At 41.8% G+C, this 25,545-nt stretch overlaps 1 protein-coding gene across 2 annotated transcripts in view; it reads right to left on the bottom strand.

Annotated features, from left to right (window-relative positions):
• Nucleotides 1-1,378: 1,378 nt before the first annotated feature.
• The window catches only part of gli3 (GLI family zinc finger 3), a 193,300-nt gene continuing 169,133 nt past the window's right edge, over nucleotides 1,379-25,545 (bottom strand). For both annotated transcript variants that reach the window (XM_041814401.1, XM_041814402.1), the window contains 7 exons: nucleotides 25,230-25,343; nucleotides 24,207-24,347; nucleotides 9,786-9,935; nucleotides 9,530-9,694; nucleotides 9,149-9,439; nucleotides 7,666-8,059; nucleotides 1,379-5,509 (listed from right to left, as the gene is read on the bottom strand). In XM_041814401.1, the coding sequence (XP_041670335.1) occupies nucleotides 3,144-5,509; nucleotides 7,666-8,059; nucleotides 9,149-9,439; nucleotides 9,530-9,694; nucleotides 9,786-9,935; nucleotides 24,207-24,347; nucleotides 25,230-25,343 (3,621 nt within the window). In that variant the 3' untranslated portion in view covers nucleotides 1,379-3,143. The remainder of the gene's footprint in view (nucleotides 5,510-7,665; nucleotides 8,060-9,148; nucleotides 9,440-9,529; nucleotides 9,695-9,785; nucleotides 9,936-24,206; nucleotides 24,348-25,229; nucleotides 25,344-25,545) is intronic.

Below are 25,545 nucleotides of genomic sequence, written 5' to 3'. Positions count from 1 at the left end.
AGGGACAAACACTTTTCATTTTAGATTACTCTTCCTGTGATGGAATTTTTTTTTTGTTTTGTTTTGAAAATTTGCATTTATTTTTCTCCTTTTCTGTTGTGGAAAAAAGATTGAAATCATCACAGGACAACAAAGTAAAATAAAATAAGGACACATGTCTTCTTAGTTAAAAATGTTAAAAAATGTGGCTGTATTTAATTTACTAAGTGGTTTTCTTATGATAACTTCCAAGCCATTTTTTTCTGGAGATGTTTTATTATGAGGTAATGTTGGATTTCAGCTGATACCTGGCACCTACACACTTTTAACAGTTGACTTTTTAAGACCTGAGCTTTTAAGAATTATCACCATATTCTGTGCTGCAAGAAGTCCAGAACAAAAGTTATGTGAGACACCGTACAGAGCTGAATTTTCTGCTATAATGCACTGTTAATGAAACAAAATCAGTTGATACAGGACAGAGAATTTTTGGGTCAAAAATAAGCTCTTAACATTTTTTTTCTGACTTACTGCCTATAGCCATAACCTTGCAAAGCAGATGGATACGCTCGTTTCCGTGTTTCTAACTGGTGAATCCATCTTGCAAAGCTCCCGTCTGAACTGTTTGGGCCCGGTTAGAAAGTGGCAGGACTTTCGGGTGCGGCGGAGTTGTGACGTAAGCAAGCAGCAAGAAAAGGCTGGTGCAATTATGGTGGAAGAGATTAGCGTGGATGCTGCTAAAGTGCCAGTTTTATCAGTAATTGACAAAATTTCTTTGTTTAAAGAAGAACAAAGAACAACAGTGAGTTGTTCTCTTTTCAAAAATGACTAAAGTCATGTACTGACATGTCTACAGGCCATAGTTCACGTTATGCAGCTCTATATGGAGTTTACTCCTTGGTAGCGGCTACGTCACGTGTTTTGTTGCTCTGATTGGCCCGTAAAGATGTGACAGACAGAACGTTCATCCAATCCCCCTCCAAGTTTTTTTGCAAAGGTGCTGCACTTTTCTAAACGCTGTCTATGAGAGGTTACCAAGATGGATGTGTGAAACAAATCCATCTAGTGTGCCAGGTTACGTTTAACAAGCCTATACTCAAAAAAGAATGACCAAAATCAAAACATGTAGGTAAAAAAAAAAAATTGGATAAAGACGAATCTAAGTCAATATATATTTAAGACCACTCACAAGTAAAAATAAGACAATTTAAGAATTTTTTAGGATCTGCAGAAATCCTGTGATAAGGAGGAAGATAGACAGTAGTAAAAGTAGATCTCTTTATCTCGGAGTTACTGTCCTCATGGGGATAAAACCACAATCCACACCAACAAGTTTCATGTATTATCAGATCCAGCATGTAAAGATGAGAGGAGACATGGGTTATAATTTCCATTTTTATTAAAACCATACAAACATTTGTAGTCAGTTATAAAAGAGCAAAGTGGCTCTTCTGGCAGAGGGCAGTGCTGGGCCCTTAAAGCTCCGCTCTGAGCCAGATGTGTCTGGCCTCTGCCCAGGGCCGGGGAATCCCTGCTTTCAAAGTCAGTTCTTTATTGGCCCTTGGAAACTTCCCATTTCCTCTGCTAAACCTACAGAAAGAGTATTGTATTTACACAATATATATAAAAAAGCACAATAAATGTGAAAACATAAAAAAAGAAACAAAATCAAAGAAAAGTAGAATGCATTTCGCAAATCTTAACTTTTCTAATATTCAGACTTTTCTTATATAAATGTTCTATCATTTTATCTTTTTTCGGTCTTAAAAGACACTTAAAATGTTTCTCTTTTTCATAATTCACAATGGAAGATTGGCAGTGATCTTTCTCTTTACCGTCAGGCAGATACTTATAAGGCACATACCTCAATGTAATTTCCTTCCTTCAAAAGGAAATGATTTCTACTTTTTGTAAAGCAAAAAAAAAAACAAAAAAAAACAATGCACAGCTACAAAAATGACAGAAGTACCAAAGAACAACAAAACAATTTGTACCTCATTGCTTTGACGCTGAATAAAAGGTAAACTACTCAAAATTGTGTTCAGTCATACAAGACTGCAAGGCAATACTAACACTGTTGACAAAGTCACTGCAATACTTGATGGCAGTACACATTCTGAATTTAAGAGCTTTGGAGAAAACAACACCAATGAATTCCTATGAAAACAAAAAACACCACTTTACAGCATTTATAACCATGGGAGGGGGATTCATGTGCTGTGGACCACGGCTGGCCATAAGACAGATTCAAAACATGAAGTACAAATATCTATTTATGTAAGCATACATAAAGCACCAAATGGGACCTTTGATCATTAAGGAGAAAATGTCCGTTTTAACATCAGCTCCAGCAACCGTGCAATCCAACGTCAATAATCAGATAATCACAGACTATAAAAACACTGTTATATACACTTAGGAGTACCTAGGCAGACTAACTAAATTGAGCCATTTAGATATCAAGTAGACAACTATCTAGGTGCCTCCAAGACTTGGATGATGTGTCCATTTTTCGGACTCGATACCAGACTGCAGTTACTAAAACACCACTTGGTAAAACTTGGTAGAAGCACTGAAACATTTACAGATTCACAAAATAAACATACAACCAAAATGACGACAGATTCAAGTCCACCACTTTTTAAAACTTATATAAAGATATCATCGGGGCCTTTTGTGCTGCTGACCGACTTTTGACCTGCTGTAAGAAAAATGGATTTGTACCTGTGGGACCAGAATGGTAGATACTTGGCACATGGGCTAGTCTATGTACTTATAGACAGTGTTCATAACCTTTAATACATGCATTTTGACCATCAGTGTTAACAGCAAAAACAGTGACAATACACAGAATACTGTTTCAAAGGAAGTGAGCTTTAGCTCACCATTTCAAAGTTATACAAAGAGAAGAGCTTCCAAAAATAGCCTACATTCCAGAAAAGGAATACAACCATTTCTGTACATTATTTTGACACATCCCATTTCTGTGTGGGATGACATTTTTACAAAATAAATGGGCTGAGCAACTGCCTGCTCCACAACACTTTAAGTACATAATATAGTTCTCATATTGACACTTTGGTCTTAATCTTCACATACACCAGAGTTTATCTCTTCTTTTTTTCCTTTTTCTAAAGAGAGGAGAAAGCTGAGAGAGAGAGCAGCTACTGCATGATCGCCAGGAACTTACTCTCCTCAGCAAGTGTGGTGAGGAGAGAGCTCATGTCTCCAATGGCCATGTTGTTCAGGCCAGGAGCCACGCTGTGAAAGGCTGCAGACGCTCGAGGGGTGGTAAGCCGTGATGAGGTTCTAGACAGACCCTGGAAGATGGAGGGACTCAACACGCCTGAGACCAGGCTACCCTGGTCAAAGCCATCCTCTAGCATGGCGCTAAAGTCCAGACCCTCATCTAATACACCAGGTACATTACCATCCACTGTGCTTGTCACCTGGTCTGCACCAGGAGAGAGAAGGGCAGCAGAGTCCCCAGCTCCACTGTTACTACCTTGTCCAGCAGACTCTGTGATTGAGTCTAGTAAGCACTGCTCTTCCAGAACAGAGTATGAGGAGGCCTTGTGATCCGCTGGTTCATAGGAAAGGCTGTCACCAAAGCCTTGCTCTAGGTATCCGTTGTCTGGGGCCTCCAGTTTCAGCCCAGACACTTGATGTGCAAGGGAGCAATGGTCACCATTTCTCTGAAGCTGCTGCTGCTGGTTCAGACCACCCTGGATTTCACCAGAGTTCTCTGAATTGAGATACTGCTGGGTCTTGACAAAGTTCCTGTGACTGTTAGGTGGGCGAGGGGCATGGACCTGCCGATTGTGTGGAGAAGCTGTTCCCTGGGAGAGGCTGGGAAGCTGGTCCATAGAAGCTCTGGTAAGGACTAGATTGCTCCCAACTTGGCAAGAGGTGCTACTGCTGTGGTTCTGCAGGAAGTGGCTCTGTTTTTGATGTCCATGAGAGGCCTGTTGCTTGAATCCATGCAGAGACCCATTGTTGATCTGTGCAAAGTTAGGCCTTCCAAAGATGTTTGTAGTGTTGTGACCTCTGATATCCATGCAGGACCTAGATGATGTCTCTAGCTTCACCCCAGGATTGACACAGCAAGAACTTTGAGACTGGTTGACTTGGGCACAACTGTTCTGGAAATCAAGGGGCACTTGCTGCTGGACAACCATATTTCCAAACCTCCCAAAAGGTGCTGATGCTTGCCCATGATCAGCACCTGACCACCTTCCACACTGTGTCTGGTGGTTTTGTTCCCTATGAGGAGACCTTTCAGCACTTCCAGAGCTCACTTCATTCCACTGGATTGGAAGCTTGCTTGGGCTCTTCCGTTCCACCATCTGCTGCTGTTGGAGGCATTGGGACCCTGGTAAGACAATATTCAACCCATTCTGGATCTGGTCAATCTCTTCAATTGATGGATGAGAGTTGTCCCTTTGGCTAGAAGCTATTTGGTCCTCAATGTGCATGTAGGAGCCATGGTCCACCTGATTGTGTGAGTGGAGATACTGGACCAGGTCATCTGGTAGCATATCCTCATCCCCAAGCAACAGACCAGCCTCTCCATCATCCTCCATGGCCAAAGCTTCCAAGGCTGCATGTTCTGCGATGCTGGGATTGTAAGGTGAGTGCTGCAGACCTCGCTGCAGGTTGCCCTCGGAGCGGGTGTAGTTCTGTAGGCTGAAGTTGCGAGTTTCCGGTGTAGAGTAATGCGACAGAGGCGGGAGAGGGTGGAGGTTGTTAAGGCTGTTGAAGCGTTGCACTGTGGGTAGATTACAACTATCAGGAGCCTGCGTTCGCACTGGGTCACTGGCCCTACGGTTCCCATTCAGTGGCCCTTCACCAGGAAGGAGGACTCTTCTCCTGTAACCTGAATGTCCCATGTACCCATTGGTATACCCGTTGGTGACATCACTGCATCGATGCGGCCTGACAAGAGGTGGCAAAGAGTGGCTGCCTCCATCATCCAACATAGCCATGCGTGTCTTCAAGCTCATGCGCTCCATGTTGGGTAGAGGCGTGGGAGGTGGGCCACCAGTTGCTGCTGCATACTTGGCTTTCAGATGATACTGCTGTGCTGGGGTTAAATTGAGCATCCCCTGTGACCCTCCACCTCCTCCTACACCTACTCCCCCTAAACCTCCACAGCTCCCAGCTAAAGGTACCCCTCCGACCCCTCCTCCTGCCCCACCACCATACTGGCTTGCCTCACTGGACCGGCGGGAGGCATCAGTGGAGATGGGGTCGTAAGAGTCGGTGGAGCTGAGGTTGTGCCGGCGGCGGAGCTGAGTGGCAGCCATCATTCCCTCGTTCTGGGAAGCCTGGCTGGAGCGTCGACTGGAGAAGCAGGGGGAGATGCCTGAGGAGCGTCGACTGCTGCTTAGGTAGGCTGAACTGGTGGTGCTGCCGCTGCTGTCACGTCGGTCTCGGAGCAAATTGAGCACCGTTAGCTCTGTGCTGCCAAGCTCAGCATGAGCAGGTGGCTGAGGAGCAGACACCCCCCACTGCCTGCCCAGACAGGATCCTGGGGACAAACACAAACAGGAGATGAAATGAAGGTTTGAAGAGTAAAAAAGAAAACATGGAAATTATGGGGTTATAGGGGGGTCACCGGGGAATGAGAGAGAAAAAGTTGGGTGTAAATGTGAAAAGATCTCTCCCACAGATGTTGATATCGGCAGCACTTGGCCATGAAACATTATTACATGCTTTTTTCCCTGATATGATATACGGCTTGATATGATTTTGATACCATTTCCCAGGGGAACAGTAAATTTTAAGCATTTGTTTTGCCTAAATGCCCTAGCCAAGATGGGCAAGATGGAACGCAGGATAACTCTTTTCTCAGAGCTAGATTTGTACACATATTTGTGGTGACATGAAGTTGTGTAAAACAAAATGATTCCCTGCAAGTGGGCCAATCTTTGTCTCTGTTAGCATAAGGAAGCTTGGAAAAACACAATTCCAAACAGTGTTTCTGGGCAGCTGTAGCAAATAAGTACAGTTGACCATTTCACCCTCTATTCGAAGGCTTGCGGTTTGAGGCCAGTCAACATATCCAGAGCTGTTTTCACATATGCAGCCCTTAAAATTTCTACAGAATTTCAGGAGGTCAGTGGAATCTCATGAGTTTGCTTTTCACATATACAGTCACGGACGAAAGTATTGGCACCCCTGGAATTTTCCAGAAAATACACAATTTCTCCCAGAAATTATTGCAATTACAAATGTTTATGGTATACACATGTTCATTTCATTTATGTGCATTGGAACAACACAAAAAAATAGAAAAAAAGACAAAATTGACATAATTTTACACAAAACTCAGAAATTGGGCCAGACAAAATTATTGTCACCCTTTTAAAACTGTGGGTAAATCATTTTATTTCAAGCATGTGATGCTCATTTAAACTTATCTGTTGCAGTAACAGGTGCTGGCAATCCAGAAATCACACCTGAAGCCAGTTAGAATGTCGAAAAGTTGACTCAACCTTTGTGTTGGGTGCCTGTGTGTGTCACACCAAGCATGGAGAAGAGAAAGAAGAGCCCAGAATTGTCTGAGGACTTGAGAATCAAAATTGTGGAAAAATATGAACAATCTCAAGGTTACAAGACCATCTCTAGAGATCCTGAAATTCCTTTGTCCACTGTGCTATAATCAAGAAGTTTACAACCCATGGCACTGTGGCTAATCTCCGGACGGAAGAGAAAAAAACTGACAAAAGAATGCAACGCAGGATAGTTGGAATGGTGGATAAACATTCTCAGTCAACTTCCACACAAATTCAGGCTGTCCTGCAGACTCAATCCTTCTGGGAGAACATTTTGTGGACGGATGAGACTAAGGTAGAGTTTTTTGGAAAAGCACGTCATTCTACTATTTACAGAAAACAGAACAAGGCCTACAAAGAAAAGAACACAGTACCTACAGTCAAACATGGTGGAGGTGCAAATATGTTTTGAAGTTGTTTTGCTGCCTCTGGCACTGGGTGCCTTGACTGTGTGCAAGGAATCATGAAATCTGGAGACTATCAAAAGATTTTGGGTCGCAATGTAGGGCCTAGTGTCAGAAAGGCCCATTTTTGAGTTTTGTGTAAAATCATGTCAATTTTTTTTCCCTCTGCTTTTTTTGTTTTGTTCAAATGCACACCAAGGAAATAAACATGTGTATACCAAAAACATTTGTAATTGAAACTATTTCTGGGTATTTTCTGGACAAATTCCAGGGGTGCCAAATCTTTCGCCTATGACTGTACACTTACAGCAGCTGAATTTCCCTTTTGTACCAGAAGGTTGCTGGTGGTCTGGCAGGGCATGATGCAAAAAAGAAGAAAGAAGAGCAAAGAATCTTGATAGAAAAGATCTTTTGCTCTTCTTACCAGATATGGCAAGTTTAATTTACCAGACGTCTCCACTGATGGCGAAAACCCATGTATTAACATGGAAAGCCAAACTGTTGAGCTTGATTTAAATAGTTCCCTTTTTGGCAGCAATGCATTCCTACTTCTACATGTTTGGTTGCTCTGATTGGCCTGCAATTTTGAAGTTCTGCAGCCCTTCCTAAACACCATGTATGGGCTGTTGCCTAAATGAATATGAAACATTTTCCATGCCACTGTTATGTGAGACAATCTATCCAGCAGAAACTGGATAGATTGCATTTTATAAAGTTAATCTTACCCTTCCCCAGGATGGTTGGTAATGTGGAGCCTTTTGGGGGCGGTGTAGGGGACAGGGGCCCCGGCCTGGGCAGCGCACCATTCACCTGCTTCAGCCTCTCCATCTTGATATGTTCCATCCAGCGCAGGGGCCGGCCAACACTTCGCCTCGCCTGCAGGGTCAGCATGGCTGTTGTTGCCGTGGAGACTGTGGAGTCCATAATGGGGGCCGGCTCACCCTCACACTCCTCCTCTGCCTCCTCTTCTTTTTCCTCTTTCTCCTCGTTCTCCTCCAGCCCCTCCCCTGGTGAGCGTCCGGCGCTCACAGCAAGCTGGACTCCACTGCTGGGATAGGTGCTGATGGGGGACTGGTCACTGCTGCATGTAGACTGACCGCCAGGGCTTGGCTGAGACGCCTGACAGACAGAAGCCAGGGAAGATATTGAAGAAGACAGAAAAGACAAGTCAAAATCAAGTTTATAAAAATAAGACATGGGAAATTAAACAGCTTCAAATGATGTGATGTAATCTGTGCATTCCTTACAGTGTTACACAATGATGCAAACTTATAAAGGACACTTGTGAAAGATAATTCTATTCATGTCTGCAGAATTATCTTGCATGGTCACTGAAGTTTCATCTGGTAGTCCAAACAAGCTAACAAACCTCTACAATTATTCTTTTAGAAAACAGCATGGACTGGGAGACATTTTGTAAATTACTGAGGCATGAGCGATGCCTCCCCCTGTGATCTGGCCAGAACAGGCTGAAAAAGAAAAAATGTTTTTGGGTTGTTTTCAGAGGACAAACAAATAGGATAAAGGCCTCTTGTGTGACAGGCTGGTGCCTAATTATGTTGTTTACTGAATTTTAGGAACTATGTTGCACTGAGGAATAATAGAATTACTTTTTTGGCAAGCAGAGTCGTCAGTGTTTGGAGGTTTTTCGCCTTGTTTACTGTGTGAATGATTTTGGCAGCACAATGAAGCCCTGGGCTTTTTCAGGCGTGCTCTCTGTGCCCTAACAGCTCTGACCAAAGGCAGGCGCTTGTGTCACAAAGAAATGCATCGCCTTTCGTGAATAGTGAGCTTCTCGAAGTGTTTGAAAATGAAATGACCACATAAACTTATGAGGGAATGTACAATGATAATGTTTTCTTCTGGTGAAAGTCAAGCAGTTGTTATGGAATGAGAAAAGTGTGGCAGAAAGTACAAAAATATATGTTTTGACAAACATAAAGAGACCTATCTCACCTGATTACCCACTGTCCTTAGAAAGTGAAGGAGAGAAATGCCGAAGCATTGAACAGAAGAGAATGTTTGTTCGTTAGAAGACTTCAGGGTTAAAATCATTCCCTAACTTTTTACGTCAGAGATCTTAGTATCAGGCATTTTAGCTATCATGCATGTAAGTAAAGGAATTAGTATAAAATTAGTAGAAAAGAATCAGTATTAAAAGCTGTGAGTAGCTGAAAAATTAAACTAAAAGCAGCGGTTAAGTCTCACCATGGGCTTCTCTGTCTTGATGGACTTGACCTGCAGACATTCATCTTGTTTTGAGGTAGCATGGTTGTACTCCCTTTGGTCCGTATACCCACCCAGGGGCAGTTGCCCTGGGGACCGTCCCTGGCTGTTGCCCCCAGGCTCCCTAGGTTGGGGCGGAGGGCGTGGATAATCTCCTCGCTGTTTCTTTGTAACATGCGCCTCTGGCCCATGAACCGTCTTCACATGCTTGCGCAAAGAGCTCGGGTCTGTGTAGCGTTTGGTGCAGCCGGGGATTTTACATACATACGGTTTCTGGAAGAGAAGAAAAAAGAGCTGTTAGAGACATGTTTGTAAATGCCATATTTGAGGAGCAAAGTTGAAACAGCATAACTGTAAAATTACCTCATTTGAGTGTGTCCGGTTCTGATGCTTGGCGCGATCTGAAGCATTAGAAAAGGCCTTGTTGCAGCCTTCATGTTCACACACGTAAGGTTTTTCTCCAGTGTGGGAACGCAAGTGGGTCTTTAGGTTTTCCAGGCGGGAGTACGCCTTGGCACAACCCTCAAACTGCAAGAACAAAAAGAACTCTTAAATTCTGTACATGTAAAACAGAAAGTCATCTGCATAGAAACAAGCTCGATTGAGGAATTGACCTTACCGTGCACTTGTGGGGTTTTTCTCCAGTATGCCTGCGCATGTGGACCACCAGCATGTACTGAGCCTTGAAGGGTTTCTGTTCTCGAGAGCATTCCTCCCACCGACATACAAACTCCTTCTTCTCTCCATGTATGTGGTCATTGTTGATGTGCTAGGAAAAAGAAGACAGAACTTTAACCAGCGTCGTCAATGGACTCTCATTCAGCAGCTGTTCTCTCTCCTGAAACCCACTCATGCAGCATTCAAGAAGAATTTGACATTCATCCAAGTCTCAACCTTGATTCAGTCAGGAACTGATTTGTCAAGAAACACACCACATTTTTCTTCAATAGCAGTTATTAGTTTGCACTCTTTGCTGCTACTTATTATCATGTTGTGGCCGTTGGGGGTTGTGGGGGGCTGGAGCCTAGCTGTCATTGGGCAAGAGGTGGGATACACCCTTGACTGATCACCAGTCAATCAAAGGGCTGACATATAGAGACAGACAACCAGGCATGCTCACATTTACACCTACGACCAATTTAGAGTCACCAATTAACCTAATGACATGTTTTTTGGTGGTGGGAGGAAGCTGGAGTACCCATAGAGAACCCACGCATGCACGGGGACAACATGCACACTCTGCACAGAAATGCCCTGACCAGTAAGCAAACTAGGAACCTTCTTACTGTGAGGCAACAGCGTTAACCCCTGCACCACCGTGCAGCCCCTGGTATATCCCATGTCATGGATATGTGAAATAGCTTGTCTTGCATGTCAGGTTCATCTCAGCCCTATTTCTCCTTTCGAACTTGCGTGACTTCTGTGTTTGCACATCACCCTTCAGTCTTATGACCTTATATGGGCACTAAAGGGGCGTTTCTACGCTAATGAGGAAAAAAACATACACAAGCTTCAAGCATACAAGGACAGGGCATTCATTCATTTACAAATACAGGAGCAAAGAATTCAGCAGACAAAGAACAGCCTTAGGAATGAGCCTTCTTAGAACATTTATTTAAAAATAAGCTCAGGAAGATACCTGTAAATAAGGCCCAATGTTATCCTGACTTGAACTTCTTATATGTTTAGATTGAGGACATGTTTACCCCATGGCATGGGGAAAAATACTGACTGCATTCTAGTATCTATATCAGTGTTACTCAACCCTGTTCAACCGAAGAGCCAAATTGTTGAAAAATTCCTTTGCAAGACACACAATCTAAGTTGTGAAAAGTGGCAAAAAATGGCTTGAAGTAGCAATAAAAATAAGTTAAAGGGGGCAAAAATGGTCAAAGAGCAGCAAAAAGGGGGGAAAATGGGGGGAAATAGCCAGAAAGTAGCAAAAGTGGGTGGGAAGTGACCAAAAAAGAGTTACAGGTGGAAAAAAAATGGTTCCAAAGGTGTTAAAAAAATGAGTGAAAAGTGACTTAAATGGGCAAAAAGCAGTAAAGAGTGGCAAAAATGGGCAAAAAATAGGAAACAAGTGGTATTTAATCGCAAAAAATAGCAAAAAAAGGTGACAAAGAGCAAAAATAGAAAAAAGTGGCAAAAAGAAGAGGCAAAATTTTGGGAAAAAAGGAAACAATTGGTATTTAATGGCAAAAGGTAGCTTGTTTGAAAGAAAAGAGGCAGAGAATTGTAAAAAAAAATTTTTTTGCAAAAATGGGCTAAAAGTGGCAAAAATTGGAGAAAAAAAGAGGCTGCAAAAATGGGGCAAAAAATAGTGAAAATGGATGTTTAATGGCAAAAGGTAGCTTAAGTGGGCAAAAAGTGGCAAAAAAAATTGTGAAAATGGCAAAAATGGGATGAAATTGGAATAAATGGGGACAAAGTGGCAAAAGAAGTTACAAAATGCCAAAAAAGGAAAAAGGGGGTCTTTGATGGCAAAAGATAGCTTAAATGGGTGAAAAAAGGCAAAAATTGAGAAAATGGCAAAACAGTTTCCCTTTTTAAAGGTTTTCAAGGGGGATTAATATTTAAAATTAAGACGTAAAAGAGCCACAAATAATCACACAAGAGCCACAAGAGTGTCGCTGATCTATATCTTCTTTTTGGTACTCCTCTATTTTATTTACTCATCTCATTTCTGGTCCTTTTTCTTGTTTATTTCTGTAGAAACCTGCACAAACAGTGAGGGTAAAGGCAGACTTGTGTGTCTCAGTGTCCAATCTGAACAGGACTTTCAAATAAAACCCTGTCACTTCACATCACAATGGGCCCTCGCCCCCTCCATGACAAGTGCTGACAGTTGTGCTGCGGTGGCAACTTCCAATCTGAGGCTTAGGACGGAGGGAAGACAGGAGGGAGACGAGGGAAAGGGGGCGAGAAATCTGAAGTTCAGTCAAGGAATCTGAAAAAGCGAGGGCTTTATGAGTCTAGCCAAGCATTATATCTGTGAGCACCATTCCCTTCTTTCCACCTTCTCCTTCTTTTCTCACTTCCTATCTTGTTAAACCAGGTAAGTGGTGGATGTTACAAAGAAATGAAGGAGGTGAGGAGGAGAAAAGGCACGCTGGCTCGGACCCTCTGGGGACAAAGTCAACATCTGGCTGTCTCTTTGAGACAACAAGTGTGGTGGCCTCTGAAGTGCCTATCTGGGAGCATTTTAAACCCAGAGAGACAGACACAATATCCTGACCAAAAGAAAATCGTATTATTACATTCCTGAGCTGCAAAGAGGAGTCTCTTTACCTCCAGGGGAAGTGAAGAAGCAACAGGAGGAACGGAAGAGGGATAAACAGAGACTTTCAGCTAAACGCTCTGGGGAAAACGTGCTCTCTTTGAGCACTTGCTCTCAAAATTGCTCAGCAACAAGCCATGCAGGACCAAAGCAAATAAAGTATCAAGGGTCAGCTCCCTCCAAGGCATGACGCTGCTCTGACAAAGGCATCTTTGTACCTTCTTTGTGCCCTGCCTGCTGGCCAGATCATGACCCCATAGCAGCATAAACCATGACCATGACATCCACGAGAAGCTGCTCTATTTTTAATCTTTCCTCAAGACTTATTGACCTTAAGACCTTAAGTAGCTAAAAACACAGTGAGCTCATACACTAGTCATACTAAAAGAAGAGTATTGGAAAAATATGTCAGCGTAGTGAGAGCAGGGAGCGACAGCAAAAGCAAAGAGTAAAATTGACACTAATATATCCGCAAAGGACCTCCATTATTCTCACTTGACATTTTTTAATTTCAAAGTGACAAAACAAGACTAATTCCACGGAAAATGATTGGGGACTGGATGACCACAGACGTTAGTGAAGTTTCCCCAAGATTGATCTCCTCTCGACCTCGGTCAGAGGCTCAGAAAAACCTGACTCGTCTTCTCTTTTTCTTCCTCTCTGTGAGGGAATCCCTGTGGCAAGCCATCGGTCTGTTGCGAGCAGCGTTCAATATCCCCGGGCTGAGAGCGATGGGAGCGCCGCGGTGCTGGATCACGCGGGTGGCTGGCACAACACACACAGACAGATCCACACTCACAGCCTGTTTGTACAAATGAAGGAGGTCGTTGACGGGTGTGATGCATGAGCCTGCGAGCTGACAAAGAGGGGGACAGACACCACGGGGAGAGGGGCCGCCGAGAAACCTAATGGCATGATCTAATGGCAATTCTTATTGAATCAATAATCTCCATGCTGAGCAGACAGGGCCTGTTGGCCGGCTAAATCGACAAACAGGTGCTGATAGCAGCGGAGCGGCAGGTTATTCATCTTCCCCCTGCCAGCTTATCGGCCAACAACTGTAAAAACGCCACCAAGATGGATTTAGAAGGGAGCCGCTCGACAGGGAGCACCAGGGACACGGACACAGGGGACACTGTAGCCGTCTGTGACGTATGAGAGGTGCAAACACTCACACATCCACACAGATGCTGGCCATTTTTTTGGTGCAGATCTAGGGCTGGGCGACATGGACTGAAAACCATCTGTCTCTGAATTGATTCTTGTAAAAATTAAATAGTGAAACCTGTTTGATACCACAGCAACAAAAAGACAGTGGTCAATTATGACACCTTTAATGCAAAGTTAACATTTCCTTCTTTGAACAGTAAGGTACACCCAGGTCAGCCTAGGTACAAATCTGGTCTTCATTCCCATAATCGTTCTCCAGTTTCCAACACTTCCCACTGTCCTGTCTCTCAGGTAAAGGCATAAAAGCCCAGTACATATTAAAAATGCTCCTTATTCAAATGTTTCTCTCAGTGGTTGTAGTGGTGAAAATAATTTACTGAGCAGTAGGCCTGCCATATATTTTTCTTTATGAATCAATATCCACATAAACCAGGGGTGTCAAACTCAAGGCGCGGGGGCCAAATCCCGCCCGTGGTACAGTTATACCCAGCCCACCAGATCATATGATATTTTTATTAGAACTGGCCCACCAGTATGAGGTCTGCAGATTTCCTACTGTATAAAAAAGTAAACTTAACCAAGATGATTTATAACATCCTTGCTGAGTCATTAAAATTAGAAAAGTAAACAGTAAAAATACTTTGATAAAAAGTCAGGATCATAGGAGAAATTTGTGTTTTCTTGATATTTTCAATTTTGCATCTCATAGTTATGACTAAAAGTTATGGTTTTGACTTTTTATCTCATATTTTTACCTTTTAGATTTATAATTTTACATTGAATCCTAGTTTGACCTTTTAAAGTCATGATTTTGACTTTTATCTCATGTTTTGACCTTTAACAACTCCTAATTTTGACTTTTATTTCAGTTTTTTACCTTTAAAACTCACGATTTTTAACATTGTTCAATATTTGACATTTTAAACTCTCAATTTCAATATTTATTTTACATTTTGATCGTTAAATTCCATGATTTTGAATTTTTTTTCACAGATTTGCTGACCATTTCAACTCCTCAATTTCACTTTGATCTCACATTTTGATTGTTAAATATCTTGATTTTGAATTTTATCTCAGTTTTGCTGACCATTTCAACTTCTAAATTTGACATTTAGATAAGTTTTTTTTTACCTTTAAAACTCATGATTTTGGTATTTATCTCACATTTTGATTGTAAAATATCATGATTTTGAATTTTATCTCAGTTTTGCTGTTCATTTCAACTCCTAACTTTGACTTTTAGCTCATTTTGTACTTTAAAACTCATATTTTGACTTAAAAATCATGATTTCAGAGTTCTATCTCTTACTTTGCCTTTTAAAAACATTATTTTGACTTTAAATGTCATGTTTTAACGTTTAAACCTTGAAAGTTTGACTTTTTATCTCAGATATTGAGTTTTTATCTTAGCATGTTGACCTTTTACTCTCAAAACCATTTAGGTTGATAGTCAATGGTTATATATAGACCCTGTTAGGCCCCTTAGGTTAGACTCGGATTCAGAATCCAGCCCCTGCTGTGACTGAGTTTGACACCCCTGTCTTAAACCATCCCAGCCCATTTCAGACCCTGCTGCAAGGCTGCATGGTGAAAACAGTTTTACATTTGAGTTTTTTTCACCTAAAAAATAAAAGCCCTCCTTCTATGCAAATTCTCAAACCCACACATCTCTACACACATTACTATAACACACTGAATCCATCTTTTTTCTGCTATTTACAAGCATTTGCCCACTTCAGGATCCATCTCCATGTCTCCTTATCAAACCCTCTCTGGGACGAAGCCCTCATTCATTAGAATGCAAGCGTGCATGAAAAGAGGGCCTGTTTACAAGGCAATTTCACTAAGCTGTGGGACCCGCAACACCGTTTAGCTTTATCAAACACCGCCTAATAAATCATATGCTCTTTTGTGATGTCAGTCGCTGAAGTGCTTTGTGTAAAGGGGGGGGGGGGGCATGAAAAAAGAGGCAAAAAAGAGAGGAGGGAGGAAGTTAAAGAGGGAAAAATTGAGAGAGCGAGGAAACGAGGGAGTATGAGAGTGAGTGAGCAAGCGAGCAGGGGGCAGGGAGCTAGAATTGGCATGTGTAATTCAGCACAGTCTTTTCATCTTAGAGTAAGATACTCTTGACAGATAAGGAGCCTAATCCTTCTCCTGATCAAAAAAAAATCTGCATTTTACCAATTAAAAGCCTTTGCCGGCAGCCAGAGAGGGGGGCTGCCTTCAGACTGCGCCCGCGTTTATCTCGCTTTAACACCGGGGAGGCGCGCAGCAGACGCCTCAACAAGGCTGCACACACAGGGAGAGGCAGCTCCCCATCACAGCGCCACCTATGTAGATGACCTGGAACAGAATGGTAAGACTGCGGTGGGTGGGACAGGACTGATGAGCTGTGAGAACACACACAGACCACCAAACCCATCAAGCTGTCTACATTTACAGTCCACAGCATCATCAAAAATCTGCCTTTCTCTCAGAAATTTCTCCTAAGCAAAGTACTTCTCAAAACTGCCCTTTAAAGCTCCTGTGAGGAGATTTTAAGTTGTTATGAAGCAGACTGAAATCAACTATATGACCTTCAAAGACAAACCAGCCTATCAACAGCAAGACTGACTCCTTTAAGCCCTATTTTTTCACAGTCCATAAACTCAGTCATGGGGTAGGTGCCAGACGAGATTGTTTAAAACACACTGGTTAAAGGAAACCAAGATAAGACCTTCTGTCAAATACTGTCTAAGCATTTTCAGGACAAGATCCGCTAAGAGAACAGACGTCCACAGAGGACGCAAAAAGCGACACAAATCAGTTCAGGCAAGTAGCGGTGCCCTGGGATTATATCCTGAGAAATACATCAGGGCAAAAAGAACTGAGTTGATATTGCATTGTTATGGTAAAACATTAACAGGGCAATCAGTACTCAGTAGATAGGGCAGATGTTTTCAAGCCTCGTTTGGAGAAGATATTGTACGTATTAATTAACTGATCCCCAAATGCTGGTCTGTGGGCCAGGTACAGCCCTATCAAGACTACATTTTGGTTTTTTTTGCCTCTACTAGATAGGACAGCTGAAGTGAGAGAGGAAATATGAGGAGAAGAGAGTATCTTAACCTGCAACCAGTGCATGGAAGGCTGTATCCTCTGTATATGAGTGCCTGCTAGGGCTGAACGATGCATGGTGCAGGATGTGCAATGACAATCATGGAACCAGAAGCACACCATGCTACCACTTCTGTGCTGTATATTTGTAGCAATCAAAACCACAGGTTCTCCCTTTTTTATTTTTATAACTAATCTACACTGAAAATCTGATTGGGCGTGCAGATGGCCTAGCGGTCTAAGGCGCTACCCATGTATGCGGCCTGGGTTCAAATCCAGCCTCTGGCCCTTTGCTCCATGTCTCTCCCCACTCTCGCTCCAGTTTCTGGCTCTATCTACTGTCCTCCTCTGTCAATTAAAGGCAAAAGCCCAAAAAATAAATCTTTAAAAAAATAAATAAGAAAATAAAAAAATCTGATATCACCATCAGCAGTCAGAGAACTGGAGAGGGGTCTGGCTCAAGAAAAGAAAAAAAAAAAAAAAAAAAAAACTTTTCCTTTTGACAGATGTATTCACTTAAGTCAGTGGTTCTCAACCTTTTCAGCCCAGGACCCCAAAAACAAAAGTGCAAGAGACCTGGGACCCCCGCTGTACCTGAAGGTGGTTGAACACAGCTGTGCACATTCTAGAATAGTCAGGTGGAGACAAGGCCGCCCCTAAGGGGGGATAAAGGGAGAGCTGTAACCTGAAAAATAACCACTCCGACCAAAGAGGCAAGTATATGTTTTTACTCATTTGTGTGGTAGATAGCCTTCTTAAAAATAAGTTTAAATCCCTTTTGTTAGAAACAAAAATAAAATGGGTTAAAAATGGCTAGATTAGGTTAATAACCGCAAAAAAAAAAAAAAAAAAAAAAAAAAAAAAAAAAAAAAAAAGAAAAGGTGGTGAACTTGGATTTTAAAAGTAGCAGAAATTGGTTAGAAGTGGCAAAAAATGTGATAAAATTGGCAAAAAATAAGCAAAAAGTGGCAAAAATGGGCATAGATAGTGGTAAGGGGAATTAAAAAGTTGCTCAAATGACTTTAAATTGGCATAAATCAGTGGAAAATTTGGTGAAATGGGAGGAAAAATTGATATAAACTGGCAAAAAGGGTTAACTAAGACAGAAAAATGGGCAGAAATTGGTTAAACTGGCAAAAATGAGCCTATCAAATAGTGATATGGGCTTGAAATGGTTGTGAAATGTGGTAAAAAAGTGATTAATAGAAGGAATAATGGGGCAACAGAGGCAAGAATAGGTGTAATTGGTTTAGAAGTGGCAAAAACAGGAAGAAAGAATAGTGTTGGAAAGGGTTTGACATGAGAAAAAATGGGTTTTAAGTGGGAAAAATGTGCTAAAATTGGCTAAATTGGTGGGAAAAAGTGATAAAAATTGGTAAAAATCAAGCAAAATTGGTGTAAAGTGGCAACAGTGTAATTTAAAAAATATTCGTAATTTTTTTAGTGCATCTTGCGACCCCCTCTCAGTGTCTCCCCCAATGTTGAGAACTACTGACTTACGTAATGCAGCCCTTATTAAATATGTGTAATCAGTATGTTTTTCTAGAAATTTGACAAAATAATTTACTTTGACTTGAATAATTGCAGTGTTCGATAAGAGGATAAATATATAATTTACTTACATTAATTTATTTTGAAAATCTATATTTGAAATTCTAAATATAACACTCTTGTAATTCTGCATTTTACTATTTTCTGTCCTCCCATGTTTGAGTATTTCTAAAAGCCTGATTTACACATGGAAATATAGCTTACATACATTTTTTCATCATACAAGGGCGCTGAAAATGCATCAGTGCCTTGCAGATTTCTCTAAAATGAAGTCTAAGCAATAGATCCATGAGAAAATAATAAAAGATTGTTGAGTAAGGCCATATTAGGGAATTATGGGAGTGTGGGGTTGGCATCTCCGGCGACACAACCAGAGGACAAAAAAAAAAAAGACCACTTCAAGAGAGACATTAAAGAAGCCACCAGGCCTTATCTTTAAAAGTACTCCCTCCGAGGGGAAAGAGGGGAGGGAGAGAAAATGAAAGAGAAAATGAGTGAGGGAGAGGTTTGTGCCCAAAAATGGGGAGGGAGGGGGGCACAAGAATGTGGAGCTGTGCCGGGAGAGAGTGATTGAGAGGTGTCGGGAGTCGAAATGTAACAAATGAAATAAATACAGCAAAGTAAAATTGACACCCGCCTCGCTTTTGCTGACTGGGTAGGCTAGATAAGTGAGCTAAATTGCGTAGATCTGATGTTTATCTTATCGGCAGCACCGAGAGCGCTTAAAAGCAGATGATAAAGGAACGCTGTGGCATGTCATGGTGAGAGCATGTTGAAGGGTGTAAAAATATGCATGAGGAGCGCGGCAGGAGTGCTTTTGAACAAGGTGGAACGCGATGAGGGTGGTGTGAAAGCTTAATTCTAAAATTAGGCCAACCACAAAGGAAAAGCAACATTCAGATCAGTGCTGCTGCTACTTTTAATACTTCAAATAAGCATTTATTTCATGACGTAGATTGTCAGCACAGCAGTAAGATTTACAGACTAATATAAATCTTTGTTTAAACTTTATTCAAAGAGTGGTAGTTAACCCACCAAAGAGAAGTGGTATTTTTTCCTTATCATGTTTTTCCCCCAAAGCTATTTCAAAAGACAAGTACAGGGGGAAGGGACGTTCCATTGTTTGGCTATATGGAAATCCCCCCCATCCCCGAACCCCTCCCAGTGTGTGAGAAGAGCCACTGTGGTCCAAATACTGTACTTATCCTATTACTGAGGGGGGTGGGGGTACGGGGAGATAAGAGCATTTTCTCATCCCTGCCTCTGAATTAGAGGGCAGCGAATCTGTAGGCGAAGACTTTTATTGGCATCTCTCTGCATATCTGCATGTGCAAAGAAAATGAGAAATAAAAAGCAATATCAGAAAGGGAAAGAAAAGCAATTCCATGATGGAAAAATGGGAAACTAATAAGGATTTTGCAGGCGATCTGATAATAAGTGCAGCTTGGCAAGGTTGAAGAGGTATGAGAGGACATTGTTTTTTGCTCTGACGGCCACCTGGTGCGACTACAGAAGGGGGAGGATGCAAGTAAGCGTTTCCTCTTTCCTCCCCCCTCCCCCCTGCTCCACCTTAACTCATCCCACCTCCTGAAACAGGGGCAAGAAGTTGTCAAGATCCTCAACCTTTGAGCCGAGCCCTTCAAACACAGGAGGCAGCCCATTCCGCGCTGAGGATATCAATTATAGATAGGGGTTACCACCGCAGCTGAGGATTGCAATGTCAAGACGGCAAATAGACAGCTGTGAAGAGCTGAGGATCTTTCTATCAGATGTGTTGTGATGTGTGTTTCATGTGTGAGTGTGTGCACTCCCCCCATCCCTTGTTCAGGGCATCATATTGGTGTTATTTTCACCACTTCTTTAACTTCAGTCTCTGTTAGCAGACAAGGGGTGAGAGGTTCACAGGCCGCGACTGAACAGCAGAGCTAATAGCTTCAGTGTGCTGGAGGGGGACACAGCCATAATATCATTAATATTTAGCTTAACGGTGACCCCTCTGGCGCAATACGATGAGAGCCATCCATCTCTCAGGCTGTGTGAGGGTTGTGATAACAGCTAGTAGGAGGATGGACAGTCCAGTGTAGTACACAAAGCTCACATCCTGACTCTGGGAGGCTTAACCCGCCAAATCAGTTAGCCCCGTTCAGCTTTTTGAGCCCATTACCACCGTCCCTGAATCCAATCAGCGATCCGGCAGTCCATGCCTGCAGCCCTGGGCTCTACAGTACTGGAAGCTGCTACTGCATGGAGACACAGGCAGGAGAAGAGGCCTGGTAGGAGGGACAGCTGCAGCTAAAGTTGCTGAGATCTAAAATCTCATAAAGCATACAAACAATAAGAGTCTAGTATAAAATGCTGCTTTTTGGGCTCAACCTGATATAATGCATCCCTCGTATAGCTGGTTTTAAGGCCTGCTTTCATAGTGAAAAACTAAAATTAATCTAAAAAGTACAATGCAATAGTTCAGGGGTTTTCAAAGTGTGTGAGAGTGAGCCTCACCCAAGAAGAACTGATCCATTCGGTGAACTCCCCGCCCACAAAAAGGATTCAAATTTTGAAAAAAAAAACCCCAACATTTCAAACATTTATGTCTAATATTTAAAAATTTTTAACATTAATATATTTTGGATATTTTGGTTTGCAAATGTCCTTAAACATCTGCCTTTCCCTCTTATTCAGTTATAATGCCATTAAAAAATACCCCTTTTCATGTATTTTAGCCATTTTACAACTTCTTTTTGCCACTTTTTCCCAATTTTTGCCACTTTTATCCCATTTTTTGCCCATTTAAACTACCCTTTGCCATTACATACCACTTGTTTCCTCTTTTTTATACCCTTTTTTTGCTACTCTTGACTGTTTTTTCCTATGTTAGTCACTTTCCACTCATTTTTTTTGTCACTTCTCACAAATTTTTGCTATTTTCTGACCATTTTACACTTTTTCTCCCCATTGTCACCAATTTTTTGCTGTTTTTTGACCATAACCTATTTTTATTGCTACTTCAAGCTGTTTTTGCCTCTTTTTACCTCTTAGATTGAGTCTTTTGCAAAGGTATTTTCAATCATTTGGCTCTTTGGTTGAGTAACACTGCTCTAAACCACAGTCCTTATAGTAACTATAAATTTATCCATTTTGCTCCATGCAAGGCAGAGGTTAGCGAAGCAAATCACCTTTTATCTAGTTTATGGTTCCACGCCTCCCCTGAAGCTCTGTGGCGCCCCCCAGGGGAAGCCCGCCTCACACTTTGAAAACCACTGCAATAGTTGATACCACAGTTGATACCAGCTGTGATGCCTTGATTCAGTATGACAGGGTCCAAACTTTTACAAGTGTTGTTCTACCAACTCTATGAGGATGTAAATCCATAGCTAATATTAGCATACTGCATCACTGCATGGATAAAAAACAAGCAAAGCAACTAGAAACAAGCTAAATTTATTTTAGCTCTGAGGCTAGCAACCTCTCCTCCAAGTCCATAGAAGCATAAGGAGCACAAATTGTTGACATAAATTTGCTTTTATTTTTTCTTTTTTTTCTGATTTTTTTGTATCTTTACATCACATAAAGTGAACTTGAAAAGCACTCAGAGAGTGCAGACCTCCACCATTAGCCCTATCTCCCAATAGTGAAGAATCCTTTAAAAACATTCCTGGATCCAGACGGTGATCTGGATCACTCCCAAAATCTATTTCGCCGATTACTCCCTCCCAGTGGGGTGGAGTCATGGTGAGGCAAAGCATTGGCTTTGCTACGTGTGGAAGTCATGGCAGAGGGTGAATATTCCTCTATTCCTCCCAGCATTGTGAGTAGTCTCGCTACAATTCGCTGTCTTTCTCTCTGTTACGCTCCAACTCGTCTCCTCGACCGGGCATGCATCTTTCAAACTCTATAAACTCCAAAAACTTGAATAAGTTACTCATGTCCGCCATCTCCTGGTGTCAAGTGGTAACAGCGCAGACCTCCACCATTAGCTCTATCTCCCAATAGTACAGAATAATTTTAAAAATTCCTGGGTCCAGACGGTGATCCGGATCAGTCCCAAAATCTAATCAGTTCTTCCCTATGCCATTTCTGACATTTCCTGAAAATTTCATGAAAATCCGTCCATGACTTTTTGAGTTATGTTGCTAACAAACGAACAAACAAACCCACCCAATCACATAACCTCCTTGGCGGAGGTAAAATGCCTACACAGGTGAAATAAGTGACCACATATTGCTTATATTTAGCTAGCTATTACTAACGTTTAGTGAGCTATGACTTCTGTTACACTTTCTGTCATTACATACAATACTGTCTCAATGATGACACTATAACTGTGCAGTCTTCTTAGCTACTAGTAGCAGCCAATAGTTTAGCTGCGTAGGCTCGGTGACCCCCAAAATAAAGGTGCCACTGACTGGGGACCCCCACTGTACCTGAAGGTGGCTGAACACAGCCATGAACAATCAAGAACAGTCATGTGCAGACAAGGCTGTCCATGAGGAGGGAAAAATGGGAGAGCTTTCTGGGGACCCCAAACTGGAGGCCAGCAAAAATCATGGTCCATTGTAAAGTTAAACTGTGGTATTTAATATTTAACCTAAATAATAACCACTCTTATCAAAGACACACATTTTAATTCATTTGTGTAGTAAGTAGCTCTCTCAAAAACTGTAAATCCTTCTGTTAAAAACAGAATTAAAATACATTAAAAATAGCTAAAATGGGTTAATAATGGCAAAACATGGTGGGAAAAGTGGTGAAATTAGATTTTAAAAGTAGCAGAAATGAGTTAGAAATGCCAGAAATTTCATTAAAGTGGCCAAAAATAACCAGAAATGGCAAAAATGGGTTTAAGTGGCAAAAATAGGCACAATAACTGGTAAAAGAGGATTAAAAAGTGGCTGATATGGCATTAAAGTGGAAAAAAGTTGGAATTTGGTGAAATGGGATGAAAATTAATGTAAACTGGCAAAAAAAGGTTAGCAGAGGCAGAAATAGTCAGAAACTGGCAAAAATTGGCACATCAAATTGTGAAATGTGGCTTAAAAAGTGGTAAAAGGAGTTAATAGTGGCAACAGTGTATAAGAAAGTGTTTAAAATTGACAAAATATGGGTTTTCAGTTGCAAAAATGTGTTAAAATTGGCAAAATTGATTGGAAAAAGTGATAAAATGGGTTAAAAATTAGGTAATTTGGTTTAAAGTGGCAACAGTGTTATTCAAAAATGTTCTTAGTTTTATTAAAGATCTGGAGACCTCCTCTTAATGTCTGGCAACCCCCAATAGGGTCCCGATCCCAACGTTGAGAACCCCTACTTTAAGCAACATAGTAAGCTAATGAGCTGCACATTAATGGTGTTATTGCTGTGTTATTCTGCAATCCTTAACAAGATGCTAGTCAATTATAATCAAATTTGACGGCTATTTTCACTCACTTTTATTTTAATGTTGCTTGTATTTTGTGTGAACAATATTCAAAAAAGTAAAATTAACTTTTTTGCCTTAAATGCCTTTTTCTTTATAAAACGTGCTGCTGTAGCTAATAACACGTTAGCTGGCCAATGCATGCATACGTTAGCTAGCGCACTAGCATGCTAACAATAACGGCTAAGTCACCAGTATGGCTTCATTGATTCCACACTCAGTTCTTGGACTGTTGGGTGTACTTCTCTGTGTGTACATTTGCGTGCTCAAAATATTTGGTATTTAAAACAGAAGTATGATATTTGGGACCACTGGGAAAGCCTCCTGTCATATACGCCGGAGGAGTGCTTATTAGAAATGGGAACAAAGTTTGGCACAGTGGGCGAGGTGTTTGATTTGAAACCTGATTTAAATGGTTCTTTCCAGTGATGTTGCACTGGAAATTAAAGAGTACATTTCTCTAGTCAGACTTTTACTAAGCGGCTGTGTCAATGTGTTTTTAAAGAGACATTTATTGCTTGTGTGCTACTTACTTGCACTAGCTGCTCCTGTGTGTCAAACTCACGGCAGCAATTCTCCCAGTGGCAGTTTGTCTCATAAACCACCTCTGGCTCCTGTTTGCTCTCATCTTTGTCCCCTTCCTCTTTCACCAGGGTCATCCCATCAGGATGGTCCTGGGTAAAAACAGGAAAGGTTACACTTAAATAAACATGAATGGATAAATAAAAGTCTTGACAAAAAAAACTAAAACTTCAGCAGCCACCTTCCTCTGCCAAACATTAGTCCATCCAGATTTTTCACAAAAGTAATTTTTCCCACCCTGCTGGTTTTCATGAAAAGCTAAGTGAGGAATGATTTGGTTGCAGGTCTCAGCCACAGTGCCCCTGTGAGTCTGGTCTTGTTTGGCTACCTGGGAATCGAGTGTGGAGAGTGGAAATGTAGTGCTGAAAGCCCCGCTCTGTACTGGCGGGTTGTTATACGGCAGCACCGGGGTGAGTATTTGAGGAATCTAACCCCCTTTTCCTGCTGTAGGTTGCTCTATTAGCTCAGACATATTTCACTGTCACAGTTTGGTGGCTGAGTGGAGCAGAGATCTGGTGTGGGCTCATTCAGGAGCACTTTCACCACATCTGCTGCTGCTGGAGTATCGACTCTAATACGGATTTTCCTGCAGATGCAAACACTTGCTGTTATCACATTTTTCTTTTATTTTGCAAGCCACTTAAAATTTTGATTAAACTAAAGAAAACAATTTCCTCCCAGCTTCACAAAGATCAATGAATGGTTCTGCTTCAGAAACAGCGACTGATAAAAGACTGGTGGGAAACTAACACCAACAAATAGCCAAATACAGGTAAATAAATACAAACTGTGGCTGGTAAGCTCCTCTATTGAGGCAGCCACTTTGGCACCTGACCAGGCATTATATAGGCCTCCTATTCTAGAGGAAAATCTAAAAATAAATTAAGCTGATGATTTCTAGGGCTTTTTAACCAGGGTTTACCAGAATGTACACAGACACAGTAACAAAAACTGAAACTGCAGGTAATCCCCACCTGTACGCTCACTGCTCCTGGGCTTGGAAGCTCTTCCTCTGGTTTCATCTTGGAGCGTTTGTGGTGCATGGGGTCTCCTGTACTGCTCACTGCAGATTCACTTGTTGGTTTGGTCTGAGGAGACAGAACAACAACATCAAGACGTTTCTTGACAAATATGAGACGAGCCTTTGTGTTCTTTTTTGTCAGCAGTGGTTTACGCCTTGGAACTCTCCCATGATGCCATTTTTGCCCAGTGTTTTTCTTATGGATGAGTCGTCGTTGCATTCTTGAGCCGTGTTTCCATCAAGGGGTCCGGTTTGATTCAATTCAGTTT

This window comes from Cheilinus undulatus, linkage group 19, assembly GCF_018320785.1.
Source record: "Cheilinus undulatus linkage group 19, ASM1832078v1, whole genome shotgun sequence".
Classification (NCBI taxonomy): domain Eukaryota; kingdom Metazoa; phylum Chordata; class Actinopteri; order Labriformes; family Labridae; genus Cheilinus; species Cheilinus undulatus.
The sequence above is the reverse complement of the archived record's forward strand: the minus strand, read 5'-3'. Positions and strand labels throughout refer to the sequence as shown.